The 22,513-nt window shown below is 42.7% G+C and overlaps 1 protein-coding gene across 2 annotated transcripts in view; it reads left to right on the forward strand.

Moving 5' to 3' along the window:
- Positions 1 to 22,513, forward strand: part of ARHGAP26 (Rho GTPase activating protein 26) — a 317,439-nt gene that overhangs the window by 290,471 nt on the left and 4,455 nt on the right. The window contains exons 22-23 of one of the 2 annotated variants that reach the window (XM_077824357.1): positions 165 to 256; positions 10,092 to 10,217. In XM_077824357.1, the coding sequence (XP_077680483.1) occupies positions 165 to 256; positions 10,092 to 10,180 (181 nt within the window). In that variant the 3' untranslated portion in view covers positions 10,181 to 10,217. Of the gene's footprint in view, positions 1 to 164; positions 257 to 10,091; positions 11,295 to 22,513 lie in introns of those variants that run through there. The other variant, XM_077824358.1, reaches the window with a different exon arrangement.

Genomic DNA, 22,513 nt, shown 5'->3' on the forward strand with positions numbered 1-22,513 from the left:
ATTTTTTCTTCCCTGACCCTGGGTAACCTTTTCACCCTGAGCCCTGCTATTTGGCATCTTCCTCAAAAATTTCCCCAAGAGAGTGGGAACAGAAATTGTGTTATATTTTTAATAGAGATTTTCTTTTTTTATGTCGAATACATTCTCTTTCTCTGTTTTCACAGCTCACCATTCCGGAAAGCCAGAGCCTTGTATGCTTGCAAAGCAGAACATGAATCAGAGCTCTCCTTCACAGCAGGCATCGTATTTGATAATGGTGAGACTTCAACTCCCAAGCGTGGACAGTGTAACGTAATACAAAATGCTTCACAGAGGGAGAAGCAGGAGAGAGAGACCGTTGAAAGCTACAAAGAAGAAGAAAGGTTTTACAGAGATGATGTTAAGGAGAGGAAGAGGTTTGATTTTCAGAGGTGCTGAAAACGCACTGCTGCTGATTTTGTATGGGTGGGAGTTAAGGGTGCTCCACACCTCAGAGGAAGTGCTCAGCACTCATCAGGACTGAGCCTTTTGAGGGCAGGAGAATTGTTGGGGAAGTACAAATGGAGAGGAGAAGCATCAAGAAGGACAATGCTGGAAGTTTATAATCTTCCATCATACAGGTTTCATTATAACAAACTACCACCATTGCCTTTGGTTAGTACCAGATAGTCAACACATGCACTGAAAACGGAGGGAAATTACAGGATGTGATCATGCTTTCAGTGGAAAACAGGCTGGCATCATCACCTTGTATACATGTATGGGTGAGAATTAAGTGGAGGGGTTGCAGCGATCCCCACGGCTATGTTTAGGAACATGGAATGTGTCCTCTGATCTTTAATAAGTAAAAACTTAATGTAATGTTTAGCATGGGAGCACCATTCACCCCACTGCAACAATACATGGGCGAAAACCAAGCTAATGGGTTCTCTCTCAATCTGAAAACCAATACTGGTTTTGAGTTGCTTTCCTCTTCTAATGCAATGTGTTCTTGCTAGTTGTTGATAGGTATATTATTTCCTGTGTATATGCAGGTAAAAGATACTTGCCGATATACCGAGGAATGGAGTTAAGCATATTTCAGTATGTTCTACTTAGGCTGACCAGACATCCCGTTTTTAAAAGGACAGTCCCATATTTAAGCCCTCCTGCAGGTGTCCCAACTTCTTCTTAAAAACGGACAAGTTGTCCCCTATTTTCTGTCTCCCCCACATCAGTACTGGCAGGTCCTGCTGCTGGCCGGATCCCTGCTTGCCAGCCGCCCTCCCACCAGCGGTGAGTGGGGGGCGGGGTCCAGTGGCCGACGATGTGGGTGGGTGTGCGAGGCTGGTGGAGGGGCAAAGATGCAGTGCGCAGGGCCAGCTGGTCCCCCGGCTGGTCTGTCAGCGCAGCCCTTGCTGCGTACCAGCTCTCGGCCAGCAGGGCTCCGCCCCCACATCCCATTTCCAGCCGGGGCTGGCTGTGTGCTATGAGCTGCAGTGGCTGGTGAGTGCCGGCAGGCGTCAGACGGCGGCCAGTTATGTGTCGCCTCTGCTGCCCACCCATCGGCCCTTTATGTGCTCCCATCTGGTTGTCCTCTCCCTGCTTCGCCCCTTTGCCCCCACAGCCCTGCTGCTTCTCCATATCCCATTCCCCGCCTCCCCACCACCACCACTACCTATGCCGCCCTCGGCAGAGCATGTCCCACTCCCAGCACTGTGCGGAGAACCAGCCCCTGGTTGGAGCGCTCAGCTCACCAACAGCCTGGCCAGCAGGCTCGTTCCTTCCCCCACTGCCTCTGGCTGGGACAGCTCCCTGGGAAAGCCCAAGACACTCTGGCCCGGGCTCTGGCCACGAGGAGCCGAGCCCTGCATGTGCCAAACCCCCCCCACAGCGCTGGCACGGGGAAGCCTCTCCGCCCCTCAGCTAAGCTCTGCAGTGGTGGGGGGAAAGCAATTTCCAGCCCGTTCACACCGCGAATCTGCAGGCTCTACAGCAGCCTCTTCACCTCCCTCCCACGCCCTGGGCCCTACGCCCTGGGCCCTACCCCCAGGGAGCGTGGGGCTGCTCCGTCCCCTAGGCACCCTTCCCTGCTGAGCCACCTCTCTGGCTGGGTGGGTTCGCTGAAGCCCCTACAGTAGGGTTGCCCACTTTTTAATCACACAAACCCAATAACCCTTGACCTGCCTGCTGCCCCACCCCCTCCCTGAGGCCATGCCCCTGTCCTTCCCCCGCTCACTCTATTCCCTCCCCCCCCCCCATTGCTCACTCTCTCCCACCCTCAATGACTTTCACCGGGCTGGGGCAGGGCATTGGGGTGTAGGAGGGGGTGAGAGCTCTGGCTAGGGGTGCAGGCTCTGGGATGGGGCTGGGGATGAGGGGCTTGGAGTGCAGGAGGGGTCTCCAGGCTGGGGCCGATGGGTTTGAGGAGGGGGCTCAGGGCTGGGGCAGGGGGTTGGGGTGCAGGCTCTGGGAGGGAGTTAGGGTGGGGAGGGGGTTCTGACCTGGGGCAGTAGTGCGGGAAGGGGTTCGTGCTCTAGGAGTGCAGGCTCTAGGAGGCAGTTTGGGTGTAGGAGGGGGCTCAGGCCAATCCGGGAGGGTTGGCAACCCTACCCTGCAGTCAGGTTCCCTGGGCCCTGGTGCACAATGCATTCTTAGGGCTTAACCCCTTCCTGCCAGCGCTGTAGCCAGGGGACAGGAGGCAGCTGGGTTACGTCGGTGGCCAGCAGCAGCCTGGAGGTATTAGCTGCCTTTTGACACTGTGTGGGCAGGAAGGGACAAGCTGCTTCCAGACTACAGGGATAGGGAGAAGAAGAGATGAGCTCTGCAAAGACACAGGCCAGGTCATCCCTTCCCACCCCACTCCCCTGCACCTGGAAGCAGCTCCCACCCCTTCCCTCCCACACAGTGCTGAAAGCCTGCTGCTGGCCACATTCTGGTGTGAACCTGGCAGAAATTTGGGGAGAGGGGGCATGTGATGCTGCATGCCCCCCCAGTGTTGCCTTGGGAAAGTGGGGCACAAGGTACCAGAAGACACGGGTCTGTTCCAGGGGCCCAGCCAGGCATGGAGGGCGGAGAGTGCCCGGCAGAGAGGGTCAGGTCGGTTGGTCACCCCTCCTGTGTGAGAGAGATATATGGGAGTGGGTGTGTGTCATCTCTCCCCATGTGTGGGGAGGTCTAGGGGTGTGTGTGCCATCCCTCCCTGTATGAACCCTAAAGCCTTAAAGATAAGAAGGTAAATAAAAAGAATCCAACTACGCAGTATTTCTTTTTAACAGGGGCTCAGTCAAGCTGATGTTAATGTGGACGTTTGTATTGCATAGTTCTGACTGATTGCCATTGAACTCGCTTGAATATGAGCAGTTTTACCAGGTGCCCCGTGTTCAACATAGGGAAATATGGTCACCCTAGTCATACTTTGTCTGTGCATGAGTGCATTGTCCCATGTCTGATGCCGTTTTTGTTCCCCTTTCCACATCTTGGGTCTCCTAAATAAACCTCCTTTGTAAGGAAGTTCAAGGTAATCAAGGCCCAGATGCAGAAGCAGCAAAAGCTAGTGATTCCTGAGCAGCTTTCTAGGTGAATGTGACAGAGACAGATTAGCTTTTGCATATTGTACCAGAGCTGCACTATGATACTGCTATAATGGTCCATGCATCAGATGAAAAGGGGGAAATGAGTGTCTTGTAGTATTGTATTGTATTTTGTATTGTATTGTGCATGTCCTTTTTCTTCTGCACATTGGTGAAACTTGGGATAGGTAGACTGAAATCAGTTTGTTTCTGGGAGTTGTTCCTAAGAAACATAGATTGTGTGTTTCCTCCATCAAGAAAAAGGGACAAAAATATTATGCTCAATTCTTCAATATTTTCTTGGATATAGTTGCCTTATATGGAAAGGATTTTCTACCACTTCCCAGACTGGTTTGGACTTTATTTTTGTCTGTTGTCACTTCGGAAGCAGCTGCCACGTTCTCTTTTTGTCCCCTTCTTGTTAATTAGCAGAGTCCCCTCTTTGAGCTTTTGACAAAGGGCAGCAATTTAACAGGTACAAGGTTGATTTAAATATCCGGCGCTTGCTAGATAAAAATTGATGGATCATTCAAGAAAAATCACACACAGAATTCCCTAATCACTTAGTGTTTTCCTAATAACTCTAACAGATAAAACACATTGTCACCGGGAAGGAAATTAAATAGACACTATCTGGTTGATGATGACCCAGTTTTAGTTCTTGTGATAATGAGGTTTTTGGGAAACCTAATATTAATAGCAATGTTTTCAAATAATCTTTTGAAGGTAGACAGTTTTTTCTTTGGATTTAACTTGTCTTTTGCAGCAGTTGCAGTGCAAGCTTCCCTGCATTTCTCAGAACACTTAGAATCTTTATTGTATTTATCCTCACAATGCAGCTGTGAGGTAAGGAACTCATATTAGCCTTTCTGTGCCTCAGTTATCCCCAAGGTCACGCAGGATGTCTGGTGGAGCACTGAATTGAACCTGGGTTTCTGGGGTGTTAGACTAGGGCCCTAACCACTGGACCGTCCTTCCTGTCTATGGTAAATGTTTCAAGATGTGCATGGAAAGAATTTTAATAATTCTTACATTTTAATAATCTAAAGCATGGGTTCCCACCCTGAAGCTTGCAAATAGGAATCAGGGGGTTTGCAGCCCTGTGCATTTATCATAGTGCTAAATGTGAGGTTTCCCAGCTAGACAGAAGGAAAGTCCTGGAGGGAGAGGCGGGGGAGTCTTGTTATGAAAGAGAGGTTAAGAACCATTATCAGTCAAGTATTAGTAACACAGTTTAGGAAATGTGGTCAATAGTTTTATTAAATGTAACATTCAAACTTGATTTTCTAAAGTTAGGTGCATAAATAGAGACTTAGGGCCTGTTTTCCAGGTCTGCTGAACATCCACAGACCATGTGGTCTACAACAGGAGTTGTGGGTACTCAGCACTTATGTAAATTGACCCGTAGGTGATTAATTTTAAGCACACGTTTAAAAATGTTGGCCGTATTTTTAGCGTATGTCCCTTTAAATTAACCTAAAAACCATCTGAATTGCTGCTGCCAGATGCTGTGATTTGTATGCTGCGAATGTGGAAAAGTTGTGTTCTATTTGTATTCTCATTTTACACAGTAGTGGGGAGAAAACGCTGTTAAGATGCTCTCTAGCATCTACTGTATGTGTCATGCTTTATCAGACAGCGTCGGGAAAGAAATTAATGTCTCTTTCAGGAACGTTAGTCATTTTTAAAGGAAGAGAAGAGTAGTACCTGGAACCCATGTGACTTTCAATAAAAGTATTATCTTGAGCCCATTTACTGAGACCTAGAATTTGAAAATTGTGCAAACCCTCACTGTGGGGAAAAACCGCATACACAGCAGCTGGACCGATTCTGCTCAGTGCAACCATTTGCAAACACAGGTAGTGAGAAGCCCTTATTCACATACAATATATGCTCCCTCAGTCACAATTTCAAAAGTTTCTAAGGAGGGATGAGTGTTTCCTAGGTGCCTGCTGGAGATAGACACATTGCTGAAAAGGGATGCCGTTTGTGACACACGATCAATGCAGAAGACCTAATGCCACAGATAGTAAACTGGTATCTAATCAGCTTTAATGGGCATGGTCAATTTTATTCCATCTAAACATTAGCCTACAACGAATCCCATGGTGAAGCTATGCCCTTCTGGGACTCTGGTCAAGTACATTTCTTTTCCCAAGCTGCTCGCTGTAGCGTCTGACAATATAAAAAAACAAAAAGACGGGAAGCCAGATGAGGGGGAAATAAATGCACGTGAATGGGGGAGAGCTTCAACATGGGACACAGCATAGGTAAAGTTTTAGTGTGAATAAAACTGAAAGTGGCCCTTAAAGCCAGCTTACTATCTCTGACATTTGGTCTTCTTAATGTTCTTAGTGGCATGTACACATTTACATACAGGTATAGATGTATGCCCTAGAGCTGGAACCAAGCTACAAAGCTCTAATCCATCTCTGAACTCTCCCAAAGTTTGATGTGTGTTTTGAACTTACAGTTTTTGAGTCCCTCCCATCTCCAGTAGGTATCAGTTTCCATAGACAGCTAATGTGAGTCTAATAATAAACAAGGAGCAAGCACGCTATATACAAAAGGCACATTCTCATGCCACATATTGGCTTGCCTAACTGAAGTCCCTAAATGAGTTGCATGACTTCCATCTTTTGGCTTTTTTTATACTGTTAGAGGCAACAGTGATTTTGTTTAAGAAAAATAAATGTCTGGATGGAACCACAGATCTTCTGTGTCCATGGCTTCATTGTTCTGCTGGTTTAATAATCAGAAGAACTGTGATGTTTAATATTTACGCAAAATGCTTACTGTTTCAGTGGGAAAGTGAGTTTCTTCTGATTCCAGAAAAATTTGCATTCTGATTCTGCTTGAACTCTGGTGTAACTTCAAATCACTTTCCAGAGCAGTGTGGGAAAGGCAGAGGAAAGAGTATAGAGTATATTCAAACCCACACCACTCTTTCCCATCTGACAGAAAACTATCATTCCAGTTTCAGGAACTATGTAGTCACTGGTGCTGCAGTGGCATTGCTACAGTGCTGTGGAGGCTGTAAAATGCTCCTATCCGGAGAAGCTGACAGTCTAATTTTTATCGAAACACTGTCTTTTATCTCGGGCTGTTGACTAATCGCAGTTAACTCGTGCGATTAACTCAAAAAATGAATTGCGATTAATCGCAGTTTTAAATCGCGCTGTTAAACAATAGAATACCAGTGGAAATTTATTACATATTTTGGATGCTTTTCTACATTTTCATATATATTTTATTCTGTGTTGTAATTGAAATCAAAGTGTACATTATTTATTATTACAAATATTCTCACTGTAAAAATGATAAACAAAAGAAATAGTATTTTTCAGTTCACCTCATACAAGTACTGTAGTGAAATCTCTGTCATGAAAGTGCAACTTACAAATGTAGATTTTTTTTTGTTACTTAACTGCACTCAAAAACAAAACAATGTAAAACTTCAGAGCCTGCAAGTCCCTTCAGTCCTACTCCTTGTTCAGCCAATCGCTAGGACAAACAAGTGTGTTTACATTTACAGGAGATAGTGCTGCCCTCTTCTTATTTACAATGTCACCAGAAAGTGAGAACAAGCATTTGCATGGCACCTTTGAAGCCGACATTGCAAGGCATCTGACTCAGATAATGAAAATGAACATGCGTCAGTCCACTCTGCTTTGGATCGTTATCGAGCAGAACCTGCCATCAGCATGGATGAATATGCTCTGGAATGGTGGTTGAAGCATGAAGGGACATATCAATCTTTGGCACATCTGGCATGTAAATATCTTGCGGCACCGGCTACAACAGTGCCATGAGAATGCCTGTTCTCACTTTCAGGTGACATTGTAAACAAGAAGCAGGCAGCGTTATCTTCTGCAAATGTAAACAAACTTGTTCGTCTGAGCGATTGGCTGCGGTAGGACTGAGTGGACTTGCAGGCTCTAAAATTTTACATTGTTTTATTTTTTAATGCAGTTTTTTTGTACCTAATTCTACATTTGTAAGTTCAACTTTCATGATAAAGAGATGCATGATAGTACTTGTATTAGGTGAATTGAAAAATACTATTTCTTTTGGGGTCTTTTACAGTGCAAATACTTGTAATCAAAAATAAATATAAAGTGAGCACTGTACACTTTGTATTCTGTGTTGTAATTGAAATCAATATATTTGAAAATATACAAAACATCCAAAATATTTAAATAAGTTATATTCTATTATTATTTAACAATGCAATTAATCACGCTATTAATTTTTTAATTGCTTGCCAGCCCTACTTTTAACACAAAATTGCAAGGGGTCCATGCATCTCTTAAAGTGACAGCATTACATGCCCTAAAGACAAGTAGACACTGTAGGAGAAGGATTCAGTGACCCATTCAAACCCCAGTTAAACAATGATGCTGAGCTACCTGGTTTTTTTCCCTCCTCCTCCTGCATCCCAATAAGTATGTCTCCCTACAAGGTGTCCCTCTAAGTAGTGCTGAGCGTAGATCACAGGGGGCACTGGTGGGCAAAGAGCAGTCTTTATAGGCAACTGGAAGGGCTTTGGGTAATTGGAGAGGTGTCTGGGCTTTGTTTGAAGATTTAGGAAGGGTTTAATAGGTGAACTGAGATTTCAAGCAGGCAGGATAGCTGTATGTTGTTCAGGGAGAGATTATTAAGATTATCAGCAACTAGAACAGAACTGAGGGGGAAGGTTTGGAACAGAGTTTGGGTAGGAGGGAGTAGGCAGGAGTTTTTCTTCCTTTTGTGGTAGCCCGTTCTCTTTGGAATTCTCCCCAGAAACCATGTTGCTGGAAAGATCAAAGCCAGGAAATTCAGATAAATCTGAAATGTTGATTGGCTGTCGCCATCTGATAATTTACCATGTCAGAGCATGGAATACTTTTGTGCTTGCATCAGGTTAACCCTTGTTGATAAAATAAGCACTTTCTCAATAATTTGTTCCACATCCTAGTGTTATGTGACTATGAAGATAAAATACTCTAGCATCCTACAGGAACTGCTCAGAATGTCTCGTTTTACAGAAGTGATACTGCTGGGTTTTGATTCCTTGCTAGAAAATGCTAGTATTTTTTCTTATGGAGGCTGGTGAGGCCCAGATCCGGAAGTGCAGAACCATATGACAGTGTGGCTAACCACATTATTTGAACTTCAAATAAGTCCTAGCTCAAGAGTTGGGGGTATTTTGAGTCCATTGTCATATCGAAACATATTCTCCCCCGCCACCTACCCCCCCAAAAACCCACACCCCCTGATCATTACTGGGAAACTTGTTCTTTACCAGGGTGCTTGGCTGTTTGTCCCTGAGTCTGTATTCAGTGCAGAACTTGGAGGAGGGAGTGCTTTTCTAAACCAAGCCCAGGAAGTCATGTTAATGCACTCAGCAGAGTGTGAAAGAGCTTTAATTTCTCAGCTTCTTTAGAAAATTAGTTCATGTAATTAAAACAATCTTTAAAAAAAGATAGCAAGGCCCAGTTCTCTGCTTCAAGTGGCTTTTATATTATCAGTACACAGACAGCAATAGCTCCTTCATAATTCTTCCTTCCTTCTTTCCGTTGGCCAGGGCCTGTGACCAGGCTTATATAATCCTCTCGTCATCACAATGGTTTCCCCAAACAGAGATATAATTTCTTCATGACATATTAAAAAAACACATGTACAACAAAAAGCAAGCCAAGGCGAGGCTAGGAAGGGTGGACACAGGAAGAGTTCTAGACCCCAGGATCTGAGTGGACAGAAGAGGGAGAAGGAGTTTTTAAGACCACAGCATAGGACGGGAGAGAGAAGAGGTGGAAGTTTTAGACCACAGGATCTAGAGGGACAAAGTAGGGGAAATGGTTTGAGACATTGGGGCCCAAAGAGAGAGGGGGAAAGCAGGTGTGTATACCGTGAGGTCTGCAGGGAGGGAAGGGAGAGGAGAAGCCATTTTAGACAGCTGGATCCAGTGAGAGGGGAAACAGGAGAAATTATAAACCTAAGGATCTAGAGGGGAAAAACTGGGGAAAGAAGGCATTTCAGACCTGAGGTTCTAGTGCTTGGCAGTTTGAATATGGGAATATGTAGGGATGGGAAAAGGAGAAGCAGCCCCAGGATCTGAAAAGCAGGGGAAATGGAGTGGGGTTTTTAGATCAATCAGCTGCGGGGGAGAGGGGAGGCCTCTAAGCAGATGCTTTACACCCCAGGCTCTGGAGACAGAGGAAAATGAATAAGAGACTTTGAAAATAGGATACAAGTGAATCCCTGGGATAATGCATCTGAAGTTGGTGGCCCCAGTTGCAGCAGAAATTTCATTTCTCCTGTGTGGCGAAGAGGTGTAGTGATTCCAGCACTGATCTCTAATGCAAGTGCAGGAGAATAGCTCATTGTCACCATTATCCCAGAGAGCTTCAAACCACAACAAGGAGAAGGGAGGCTACTTTCTCTTTGCTGCTGTATAGGAAAATTCAAAACTTGCCATAAATGAGTGCAGTTGGTTGTGGCTGAAAATGTTCTTCTTTCCTTTCCACTAGAAAATGTCCCTTGTTAGATTGATATTAATATCCTTCTGTTTCTCCTCAGTTCATCCATCTCAGGAGCCTGGCTGGTTGGAAGGAACCCTGAATGGGAAGACAGGACTAATCCCTGAAAACTACGTGGAGTTCCTATAACTTTGGGCACAGAAGCAACACTGCTGAGCTTTACATGGTATCCATGACAACTGCTGATTAGAGTGTTGTAGATCATTTGCTCTTTGCCACCGTGAAATGCAGGGTGAAGGACTTTCCGATTCCTATTGAAATTAATGTTTATATGAATGATAATGTATATGTCTCCTTCGGTGATCTATTGTGGTGTGTGCAAATATACTGCAGAAGGGGCGGTCAGAGGCTCCGAGGAGGTCATTCAACTCTTCCAACTTCTAGTAAAGGTGTGTGATTCCTACAGCCACTGCTCCCACGTACTCAACTTTGTTCCTTTCGTTGAGCCATTGTATCAATGAAAGGAGAAACTGCGAAGTGCAGGAGCTTAAAAAGGAATGTTAATACCCCTTTCAGGGCCCTATTCTGCAAACCCTTGATTTGAATGAGTAGCCCCACTGACATCAACCTAGACTTCAGTGGAACTGCTTATCTGAGTACTATTTGCACAAATCCAGGGTATGTAGTTTGGACCTTAAGCCACCATTTCACATTGTGGGGAGGAGATTACATGGGAGCGAGGAGGCTGTTGCCATTTCTTGCTCACAAATTCTCCCCTCCTTGTTGAATCAGCCATAATTGATCTCTTATTGGCTAACAGCAAAGCAGTCTCTCTCTCATATAGCTGTGAGAAGGGGAGAGATTAAGGTACTGTTTACGTACATCAAACCACTAACCATTTCTGCAGCAGCAGTTTGCACAGCCCTGAGCCATCCTTGACAGGATTCAGTCCAGTCTCGAAAAACGCAACACAACTGATTATTCCCATACCCTGGTGCTGATGATAGCCCTACTTACTTAGTATTTTATATTTTTTAAAATGCCATTGTTTTCTGATGGTGAAAGCAAAAACAAAAGAAGTTGAATGATCTCTGTGGGGTGAGCGCAGGATCAGCTGTGAATTTTCAGCGCTCTGATGAGCATCAGCACAATGGAGGAGAGAATGTTTTGGACCAAACCTTTCATAACTTTTTTTTTTTAGATTTAGATTTATGCTGGGTAAACGTCTGTGATCTGTGCAGCCGGCATTTCCTTCCTGGAAGGCAAGATGCAGCTCATGATAAATACCACTTGTTTTGTGTGACTTGCTGATTCGTATCATCACTTACCAGTGCACATTGTAGAGCGAGGAATCCATGCTTATGAATGACCGGGCCACTCTTCCGTTAATTTTGGTTAAATTTGCCATTCACTGCAGTTGCTTTTATAGATGGCGTCTTTGCTTGCAGCCTAGCATATAGTCTGGTGATGCAAAGTCCATGCAGTACTGATTATACAAAGTAAATCTTCTGTAGCTATATAAGCATTTATTATTCATGTAGCCAATTGAAATTCTAAGGAAAACAAACAGTTAGTCCTTCCAATGGTTTTTATTTCACCCCTCTGTTCTTCCCTTGGAAAGTCTTGAAGCCTCCTCTGTTGAGTACCTGGTTTGGGATAGAGTCACTCCAGTCTTGTATTGTTCTCAAGAAAGTTTTTTTTTGCATAGTCTTTAGCACAGCTCAGATTATATTAAAAAAGAAAAAGAAAAGTCAAATTTTCCTGATATTTTGTCAAGTGCTACAACATTTTATAATAGAAAATAATGAGAAAAGCTGGCATCTTGGCAGGAAGAATTATTTGTCTACCCATCACGTTATCACGCCGAGATGGGATTTATTTTCTTTTTTAATTATTTTTTTTAAGAACATGAGTGCTTGAATTGCTGTATGTTTCACTTTTTATTTTTGGAAAAAATCATATGTAAATAGGATAATTTGAAATATTATGAGGGAAAGTTCTGTTTGATATTTGTAGCGGAGGTGTTATGAGCTTCATGTTCCATGGATATTTGAAACCAATTTACAGGGAAAAGCACACAGGCACACAACCTAACCTTTAAGCATGTTGACCTTTTCCTTCATTTTGTCACCGACTCTGCCAGCCAGCTGGATTGAGTTTTTGTTCACTTTTTAATTTCATTTACATTACTTAAACTTCCTAGACTTTGGTGTTGGAAGGAGACAATCTAATATATACTATACATAAAAGATAGGCACGTATGTGTGTGGGAGAGAGAGATAATGCGTACGCACACACACCTTTGTGGGTTTCAGAGTAGCAGCCGTGTTAGTCTGTATCCATAAAAAGAAAAGGAGTACTTGTGATACCTTAGAGACTAACAAATTTATTAGATCATAAGCTTTCGTGAGCTACAGCTCACTTCATCGGATGCATTCAGTGGAAAATATAGTGGGGAGATTTTATATACACAGAGAACATGAAACAATGGGTGTTACCATACAGACTGGAACAAGAGTGACCAGGAAAGGTGAGCTATTACCAGCAGGAGAGCCGGGGCGGGGGCGGAAGAACCGCAAAGTGGAACCAAACTAAGGGCTTTGTTTGCTTACATCTATATGTGACAGAGATGGGAGAAAGTATATCTTAGCTTCGTGGCAGTTTGCTTGCCTTTCCTTCATCAAAAAAATAATTAAAAGGCTAGAAATTGTTGAAGGAAGATAATGGAATGTTAAGAATGAAAAACAAGTGATTGACAGGCCTGTACAGAGGAGGAAGGGACAGATTTCCAGCATATCCAAATTTAAAAAAAAAAAAAAAAAAGAAGCCAGGTACAAGGGTTACTTAGCTAAAGCTCTCTCTTACTATTCACTGATTGACATTTAGAAGCCGTTGATACAATTCTGGGTTACTTTAGTGTCATACTTGTGAGCTACACAGTGTGACTGCTTGTGAGTAAATTGATAGATAAGATCATACCCTCTTTGGACAGGACTGGTTAGATTGTCAGGAAAAGTAACTAACTATAACTAACCCCATCCTGTAGTATTTTCTGGTTTGAAAAGTAATCAAATTAAGAGGATAAATGGCCTGGGGGTGGGGAGGGGATTCATAATGGGATAGAGGAGAGGTTTTTTCACCAATATGTTGCTGATTTAAATCCACCCTTGCATGTTAGCAGCTAAAAAAAATTACCAGCTGATTTCTGTTTGGTATCCTGTATGAAATTGTTTGGTTGGTCTTCATGCATATCCCAGTGGACAGGTGTCTGTGTTGCAATATTCACCACTACGATGAGTCCTCATTGGCCTTTGTGTTGACATCCACAAATTAAAACCAAAGATTTTGAATGGGCAAGGGAGAGTGAACTAATTGCTCAACTCAGAGGTGAAGGACACTCCCCACTGCAAGCAGGATGGTATAACGTACACTACTGTTATCTATGCTGAACCTGTTCTGTGGGTAGACAGAGTGTTTCATCCTCCATGACTGTCAGGCATGTTTGTTCAATTTTGTCCCCTCTACGCAGATGATGTCTGGGTTCTGTGGCCCCTCCCTCACCTGGAGAGATGGGGCTTCTGCTTCTTTGGTCTCTGCCCAACACCATTAGCTAGGCTGGCATATTTCACCAACATTAAATTCAACTGAAAAAATTTGAAAGCTTTAAAACACAAAAAGGAACCCATTTGCTTCTCAAGACAACCTGCCTGAAAGTAATTTGTTTCCATGATGAGTTACTTTAAAAAGTAAGCTGGTTCTGTGTGTGTAGCTCTTGTAATCAGTTCTTTTTAATGACTCTGCCCAGAAGCCTCATTTAAGTGCATGGGAGTCATGCAGCTGGAACCTTTGGCAACCGTTTTAAAAAATATATTTCTCCTTGCTCAAATGGATTCAACAGCTACCAAACAGACCCATTGGCTTTTTACTGCTTGATACGGGTAGTATCAGTGATCACTTTGATATCTGTGCTATTTAGATGAAATCTTCTTCACCCCCTACAGAATGCCTATAATATCAATCAGGATTGTCATGTTAATTTCATAGGTGCATTGCCTATTTTTATATGTTTGCAGAGGTCCCAATGGAAAGGAGAGGAAGCCTAACTTGTTGGCCTGATATGATTGTTTGAGTGTATCTGTGGTTTCCATACCATGACCCCAGTCCTACAATCATATCTGTCCCTGCATCCATCTGATGCCCCTTGGAATCAGTGGGGATCTGTACAGGTGAAGGGGTTTGCCCACACAGAACCAGTTCAAGAACGAGGCTCATATCTGGAACCTTTTTTTGTTTTAGCTTTTAAAGGAAAACTGCACCGCAATATAAAGCGTAATTTGTTATATGTAACATTTTCAAAACCATTTAAGTGACGTAGTAGCCTAAGGCTATTCTACGCTTGCGAGTTTTAGTGCAAAAAGTCAGGTTTTTGTGCAAAAACCACGCTAGTGTCTTCACTGGAAATCCAGATTTTGTGCTGAAACTGCTGAGTTTCAGCGCAAAAATAAAACCACCCCAACAAGAGTCTTTTTGTGCTGATGCTTTTGCGCTGATGTGCCAGTGAAGACTCTTGATTGCTTTTACCTAATTGTCACAATGTAGAGCGGGAACACACGGACACATACACACACACGATTTGCTTTGAGTCCCGGAGCAGTGCATAGTGGGATAGCTACCACAGTGCGCTCTTCTCATCTGCAATGCAAGTGCTGCATATAGAAACACACTCTGACGCCTGTGGAAAACAATGTGAACACAAACCGGCACTTTGCTTTTAGCGCTTTTCTATCACTGACAAAACTGTCAGCGAAAAAACTCTGCAAGTGTAGACATAGCCTCAGTTCTCTTTTTACTTGGGCACCTAGTGCCTTTCAGTGAGACTATGGCCAGGTCCACGCCAAAGTCTTTTGCCTGCATATTGATGTCTGTTAGGGGTGTAAATTTTGCAACATAGCAATGCCAGCAAATGCCTCAATGCAGACGCAGTTATACCAGTATAAAAGTGCTTTTGCCGGTATAGCTTATTTCACTTGCAGGACTGGTATAAGCTATACCAGTAAAAACACTGATATAGGCTGCATGTGTACTAGGAGTGTTTCATCAGTGTAGCTTTATCTGCAAACCTCTTTAGTGTAGGCTACGCCTTATTTTCAAAAGTAACTTGGGCGCTTAGGAGCCCGAGTTCCAGGCTCCTAATAATGTTACCCTGTCCTTCATTGCAAACAAAAGTACATTGCTGAAGTTTTTACAAAATGTCTTAAGGTTAATTAAAGCATCAAGTTGGAAGTTGCCTTTATTAAATTTAAAGGTTAAAAAAATCAGATTTTTTTTTTCTGAAAAAGTTGCGAATTTCTCCCCCTTTTGGAGCAACTATAAAGCTGGATTGTTTTTGTCAAATTTCAAAATTTTAAATTAAAAAAGGGGAGGGGGGAATGATATTTAACCCGCACTACTATGACAAAGACGTTAAAGCTGTTATTCAAAAGAATCAGAAAGCAGCGACTTTCAAAGTTGCTGCTATATGTATTCTGTCCTTTATTTATTAATTTTAAACTTGTGTTAGCATTTTGGCAAAAAATACATATTGCCATAATATCTGTTGAAACAAAACATCAGTAACAAGTGTTAGGGTGAAATCTTGCCCCCTTTGAAGTCAGTTGCAGCCAGGATTTCACCTTTAGCATCTAATATAGCACAAATAAAGTATTTAATAGAGTCCTGGGAATGAAGACCTTAAAATCACCTTGGTTTAAACTAAACAGGTCAGGCTAGAGGCCTGGTCTTTGGATCTATAAAAGTCAGTTGGTGTCTTTTCATTGATTTCAATGGGCTTTGGATCAGGCTGTAAGAGAGTTAATCCCTAACTCCTGTAAGGCCCAGATTCGGTAAGGCCTCAAGCTGTGTGAAGCTCAATTAAAGTTATTGGTCCTATTTTTGGAGGAAGGCACTACTCAATCTGAGTAAGGGTTTCAGAATCTGTGCCTAAATATTTAGGTATCAGAGATTCCTATTCAACTCTTTTTAGTCAGACATAATATTCCCTCCTCAGCGGGAGCTTTGCCTGAGTTTTAAGGCCTAAATAGCCTTGTTAGCCGCTATAACTAATCACAGCAGTTTTCCTTCACTAGCTTACTGTAGCTGAGCCATTAAAGGGGGGAGGGAGATATCAAGAGAAACTAAAATGCTCAGTATAAAAATGCCATTTTGAAACACTTTATTAATATTTATTCCAACTATTTACAATATACAGCTACATTCTTTAATACCTTAAGAAGAATGCCCCATAATGTTGTAGTTATCAGTGTTTAACAGATCTTATGCAAAGCTGTTTAAAAGCATTTAATGAGATATGGAGAGTGTTAAAATCAATGTGGGTGCATGTTAAATACATGAATGAAGATTATTTTCAAGCCTATAGTAAGTGCTGTATAAAGTAATAAATATTAATAAAGTCCTTATAAATGGCACCTCCATGGAAAATATCCCATAAAAATTGCTGATTTAAACATCAGATTCAGTGTTTTAGTATTGTAGGATGCAGTAATTGTAAAACTGTATGTTCTTTGGGTGTAACTTTTATTTTAACCTTTACAACCTGGTACAGAAGTTCTGAAAGATTCACTCAGTATGTGGCTCTAGAGTAATCCCCTTTAGCAAGCTCATTATGTTCCATTCTTTGGTAGGTTTGGGTGACAAGCCATGTAAAGTGGCAATATGATTTTGAATTAATTATCTGTTCTGCTTGGAGGCTGCTAAGCTCCTTTCATAGGGAGAGGATGGACTAGAAGCTTGCACGTGAAGCAACCTTTTCATTTTTGCCAGAAAAGAAGCTATTCTGTAAAAGATGCTGTCTTTTCAAAGGTAGCCAGCTCTATTGTGTGCTGCACAGTTACACTAATCAGTACCTACCACGCTGTCACCTGTCACCACTCTGGGATGGTCGGATTTTAAATTCAGAAGACATTAGTGGTGACAGTCACATCAGGGCATGAGCATCTCTGTGTTAAGCTGACCACAAACATTGCAGTTGTTGTGTGATAGCCAATCATATCAAAAACGTACTCCAGTGTGCTTCTGCAGTGATCCTTAATTTACTATTTTCTCAGCATGCTCCCCATCCACACAAACCTAGTAGCATAGGTATGGTAAGATTTCCTTTTCTACGATCTTTTTTTGTCCTTTCTTTCTAGGTCACAGGTTGCCTGCAAGCCAAAACTGTCCAATTGCATTCTGCAGTGCAGCCGATGGCAACCTCATGTTTAATAGGGAGATTACAGGTGACAGCATTCAAAGCTCTATCTCAAGCCAAGAGCAGGCTAAGTATTAGCTACTGTACTTGTATCAGACACAGTGCCTGCTTTACAGTCACTGTGTTAGATTGTCACTTCTAAAAACCTTAGTTTTTATGTGATCAGGGTCGGTCCGGGCTTACGCTCTGGCAGTTTTCTTCCCAGAACTTCACCTCCCACACGTAAAAGTCTTGTAGAATTTAGTAAGGATGAAACCAAAAGGGTTTCATAGAAATTACTTTTACAACCTGTACTGTTTAATAGAGAACGAGATCCCTTCAATAGACTTCTGTTGGTCAGCTTAAAGGTTATCATTCTCCATTAATTCTCTATTAAAATCTATAGGACTTTGCCACAAGGGATCAATTAAAAATGAAGACTTTATAATTGTTTTACTCAAGCAAGAAGAAAATGCTGAGAAATAAAAAGAATGACACAGAAGGTTAAAAGAAATAAAATGCAGCTAATTGGAGTGTCTAAAGAAGTCCAGTTTACATCTCCAATACTTTATTGTGCTCTAAGATATTACCGTACTTTACCATCTATCTACTATCCTCTCTTCCCCAGCTCATCCCTGTGTTGCAGCGATTCAGCAACTCCACTCAAGCATTGCCTCTTATTATATTGTAGGACAGTGACTGATTCTCTGTTCATGTGAAGATCTCTAGGAAAAGTTCCCATTGGGATACCAGTGCCATACGGCAGCTGTTAAAATTCCTTTGCTTGGAAATCTGGAAACTGATTGTGCTCCTCTTGCCATGGGAAAATGCAGAGTTTGTGATGAATGTCACTTGCTCCCAACTTGTATTTGGAGCTATTGACTCCAAAGCAGACTCTGAGCCCCTCCAAAGCAGACCCTGGAGTCTGTGAGTCATGGACAGCCAATCAGAGGTACAGGGCTCTGTAAACCCCAAGTAGCCCAGTACAACCTCCAGTTTGAAAAACTGTTGACAATCTGACTAACTGCAGAAATGAAGCCATGATGGGGAGGCATAAAGGCTCAACTGCCCTGTACCAAAGTTCTCTGAGAAAAGTGACCTTGTAGCCCCACCCTATCTTTCCCCTGATGGGGATTTTGTATGCTTTTCAGTCTTCAAGAGCCTTCCATCTCCATGTGTTTAAATCCCTCAAGACCCCTTTCTCTGTGTTCAGGGAAAACTTGATGGGATTTCCTTTGCACTCCTTAGTCAAGAGGTGTTACTGCTAACCACTCATTTCTCCCAGTAGATGGTATGTGCTACCCTGTGTCAATCCCAGATCAGGAAGAATCAACCCCCAGGAATCAAGGAATCAATCATGGTTTCTGTTCCTTATCACAGGATATGGATGTAATTGTGGTTGGTGATTCAAGTAATACAAGACTCCCAATTCCAAGGCCTTTTGTGTGATCATGCATAGTAAATCATTCTCAGCTGGAATTGCACTTTGATTATAAAATGTACAGTATAGAAGAATTCTCTGACCAGGACAACTTTAATTCATTGTGCACAGCTGAAAGGCAGTGAATGCAACTAGAAGACAGACATATGGAGACTAACCTGTGTTTCTGCTTAGAACAAGGAAGTGTTCTTTACCCAAGAGCAACTAGCTGCTTGATCTTTTTTCCACAGACAAGAAGTTTGCTCAGCATTGTGATGCTCATGCATTCTCATTTCACAACCTCTTCTCAGCACACAAGTACAACACTGTGACACTAATGCTAACTGTTGATGTTTTCTCTACTTGGGAACCAGCTAGGGGAGAGATGCTATCAACGCTGCAGTGCAAACTGCAGCTGGATAGTTAGAGAAGGACAAATATCAAACAGTTCAGTTCAGATAAGCCCCCAAACATTATGTGAATGTTGTGAGGGTGGAATCTCACAAGAAGAGACATTGTCATGAGACTTCTAGTACTCACTGCGTCCCATCAGGACATGACATAGACGTTGACTTTGCCGCAGTCTAATATTTCCACTTCTGCTCCTGGCATGAGATGGAAGTGGAAATGAAAAAGAGAATGTGAAAATGCAAAATAAGAGGGTGTTCACTGAACTTTTTAAACTTCACAATCAGGGCAGCAGGTTACAAAGTCTTTTGTAAAATGGTTTCTTAACATGGCCAAAAATATAATTAAGACAAGGAAGAGGGAGCAAGTTACCAAGTGACCTACAACTTCATTGCTTTTTAGTCAACCACTGCTAACACAATTACAGCTTTGTGTGTTGTCTGCACCTGACCTGTTGACAACAAGTGGCAAATATGGTTTGCTCATAATGAGTTAAATGTGTTTAGCCTGCTAGCGTAGACAGGGCTGAACCATTTTTGCTACCTGTTCCAGAGAGAATCAAGGTATAAGATGCTGATGTTTTATTCTTTGGAGGTTTTTAATAGCTTTTTGCAGCTAATGGCCAACTTTTCCAAACCTGAGTGTCTAACTTTAGTCACCTAAACTTATATTTGGGTTTGAAAATAAATGGCCTGATTTTCAACTGCATTGACTTAAGTGGAAGTTGTGGGGGCTTAATCTCTGAAAAATCAGACCACCTGGGGAGATGCACCCAACTTTGCAAACTTTAGCCCTTTACCACTCCACTTCTATATGACATGCTAGGTGATGCTGTATGGAGAATGCTGCATGTACAGCATTGGGGCTGAATAATTTATTGTCCCATCTCAGGACGCCTGCATGGGAATTTGTCAGGTCATTTCTAATGAGTCACAGTGTTTGGCAACATGCTCTCGACATGGTACGTATTTGGTTTGTCCAACTTTACGAAGATTCTCTCCCCCCCACCCTTTTTTTTTCAAAATCACTTGCCAAATGTTTTAGAAATGCAGTAAATTATGTAAATACTTGTAGTGGAGGAGTACAGTTGTGCACACATGGCACATCACACACAGAGTAATGTGTTCACAGAGAGAGAGAGAGAAACACACATAGCCAAACACCTGAATCTTTAATCCCCTTGGGACAGGAATTATAAATTGTAGGACATCTGAACTGAAATCTTACCATTTCTGAAGGGAAAAGTCACAATGGGGGTAGGAGGAGGGGAGACCGGTGTTAGAAATAGTTGGACAGCTGGTGCTGTTAATGTTCTTCTCACAGATGGCCTTGGAAGCATGAGTTGTGTTAGTTCAGTCGCCTCTTAGGACCCACAGTCACTACTAGGTATGTTGTGCTGTTGTTATCGTACCTGTTCCTAGTCATATTTACACAAGTCTGATAAAGGGAATATGGGTCTTACTGGGGGGGAACTTTATAAAATCAGAGTAATGCAGCCCCTGCTGCACTTGTGCCAGCATGGCAGTCTGATTTGATTTGCACTGTTAATTACTCAGACAAAAACAAAATAAACCCCAACCACCACCAAGCAACCTAAGGCTGTGACCTTTCCAGACCAGCTGAATCCCTCAAATCCTTTATTGATCAGGTCCTGAAGGGTGCAGCGTTAAACGATGAGAACAGCAATACCCGAGCCATCTGTTTTTTCCCCTAGACAAGCGTGGAGGCTCAGATTATGCGGATTTGCGTAATCCATGTATTATCGCTGTGTTAATTGGACGGTGCTGTGGAGTCACTTTGTTGGAATGTGATCTCTCTGTAAATCACTGTGCCAAGGGGTTCACATTGCAGTGTGGGAAGAGGGTCCCCTCAGGCAGGAGTAGAGTTGTGGTTCACTTGTCACTGTAGAATAACAACTTGCAAAGTCTGGTCAGCACATTGGGTTTGGATTGCAGATGTGTCCGGTTTAGTTTCATTGATTTTTGACCTACGGCAAATGGAGTGGGTTTTTGTTTTTTCATTTCTTTCGAAGAGAAGGAGAGCTCAGCACCGTCAAGAACTATACAGTACATAGGAATAGTCTGGAGATGATGTGTCCTCTGCTTTGGAGGCACTCAGATTCTCTGCAGAGCAGGGCAAGGATTTAGAGAGATTCTACCAGCCAGAGGGAGTGGGGCTCCAAGGATAATAAATTAACCATTCCAATGTCTGAGCGGCTAGCCTGCCTCTCTTTAAATGCTGCTTGATAACTGAAAATAAAGGAGAAATAAGGAAAATGAGGCACAGTTGGAAGGACCACGAAAGTGGGGAAAGTCACATTCTCATATGCAAAAAGCAAACCCATTCCTAAAGGGCCAAGTTATGATTAGAAAGTACATGGCACTTGAATTACTGTACTGAACCAAAAAACTCAGAGCAATTATAGCTTGTAGGTTTGTGCCAATTAGAATCTTATTTCATCATTTAAGGAATAGAAACCCCCCTTTAAAAAAAAAATCATCCTTTTTATTTTACTCCATGGGCTATGAACTGATTATTTGAAAGCCAAGAGGGAGCAAGCAGCTTGTAATTTAGCACAACTGTTTGATTGCTCAGAAAATAGGACCTAGTGATTACCTATTATAAATCCTCCCTTCAACTAATGAAGCTTATGCTCACTTCTAAACCACAGACAAAAGTGGCTTGAAAATAGCCCCTGTGCTCTAAAACTCACTGACGCACTATAGGGAAAAAAATCCCATCCTGTGACTCTGCTGCTGAGCTCTAATTATATTTCCCTTCCTAGGAAAAGGCAAAGGATGGACATTTGTTCTCTGCTTAAGGTCCACTGGGTTTCCATAAAATAGCTTTCCTGTGATTGGCGTTTCCGATCGGAGCAGCCACACTGATCTCCACATCCCCTCCAATTAAATTGTCTCTTAGATCCAGAGGAAAGATAAGAGATTCAGGGTAGAATGCAGATGAGTGGAATCAGCTGGTGTGTGGGCTGGCTCCAACCTGTTTCAAAGAGTAAAAGCCAGTGCAGTGATATATTTTCATTTAACATCAATGTGAAGGGGATGCCAGGGGTTTAAGCTTGTTGCAAATCAACTACACAATTTCAATGGATCTGCTCATGTGCTTAAAGTTAAGCATGTGCTTATCGGCTTTGCTGGATCAGGCTAGAGTGCTCAGCCTATGGCAGGATCAAGTCCCCAGTGAAGTACCAGGTTCTAGCCACCTCAGTTATGTCCATTTACCTCAAGCCTCACAAGCATTTCAGAGGATCAGAATTCGGTTGCATTCTCTGTTACTAGTTTGGTCTCATCAGTGATACTTTGTGGGTGACCATTTCTTCTCAGAATTAGCCAGTGTTGGGAACATGAATCTCAGTATGTTTCTCTTTGTAGTATGTAGGCATTTGCGCATGACCTATGTTTGCTTGCTTCACACAAAGCGGAAACAACTTTATTTTAGCAAAGGTTTGCTC

The sequence above is a fragment of the Eretmochelys imbricata genome, chromosome 8 (genome assembly GCF_965152235.1).
Source record: "Eretmochelys imbricata isolate rEreImb1 chromosome 8, rEreImb1.hap1, whole genome shotgun sequence".
Classification (NCBI taxonomy): Eukaryota; Metazoa; Chordata; order Testudines; family Cheloniidae; genus Eretmochelys; species Eretmochelys imbricata.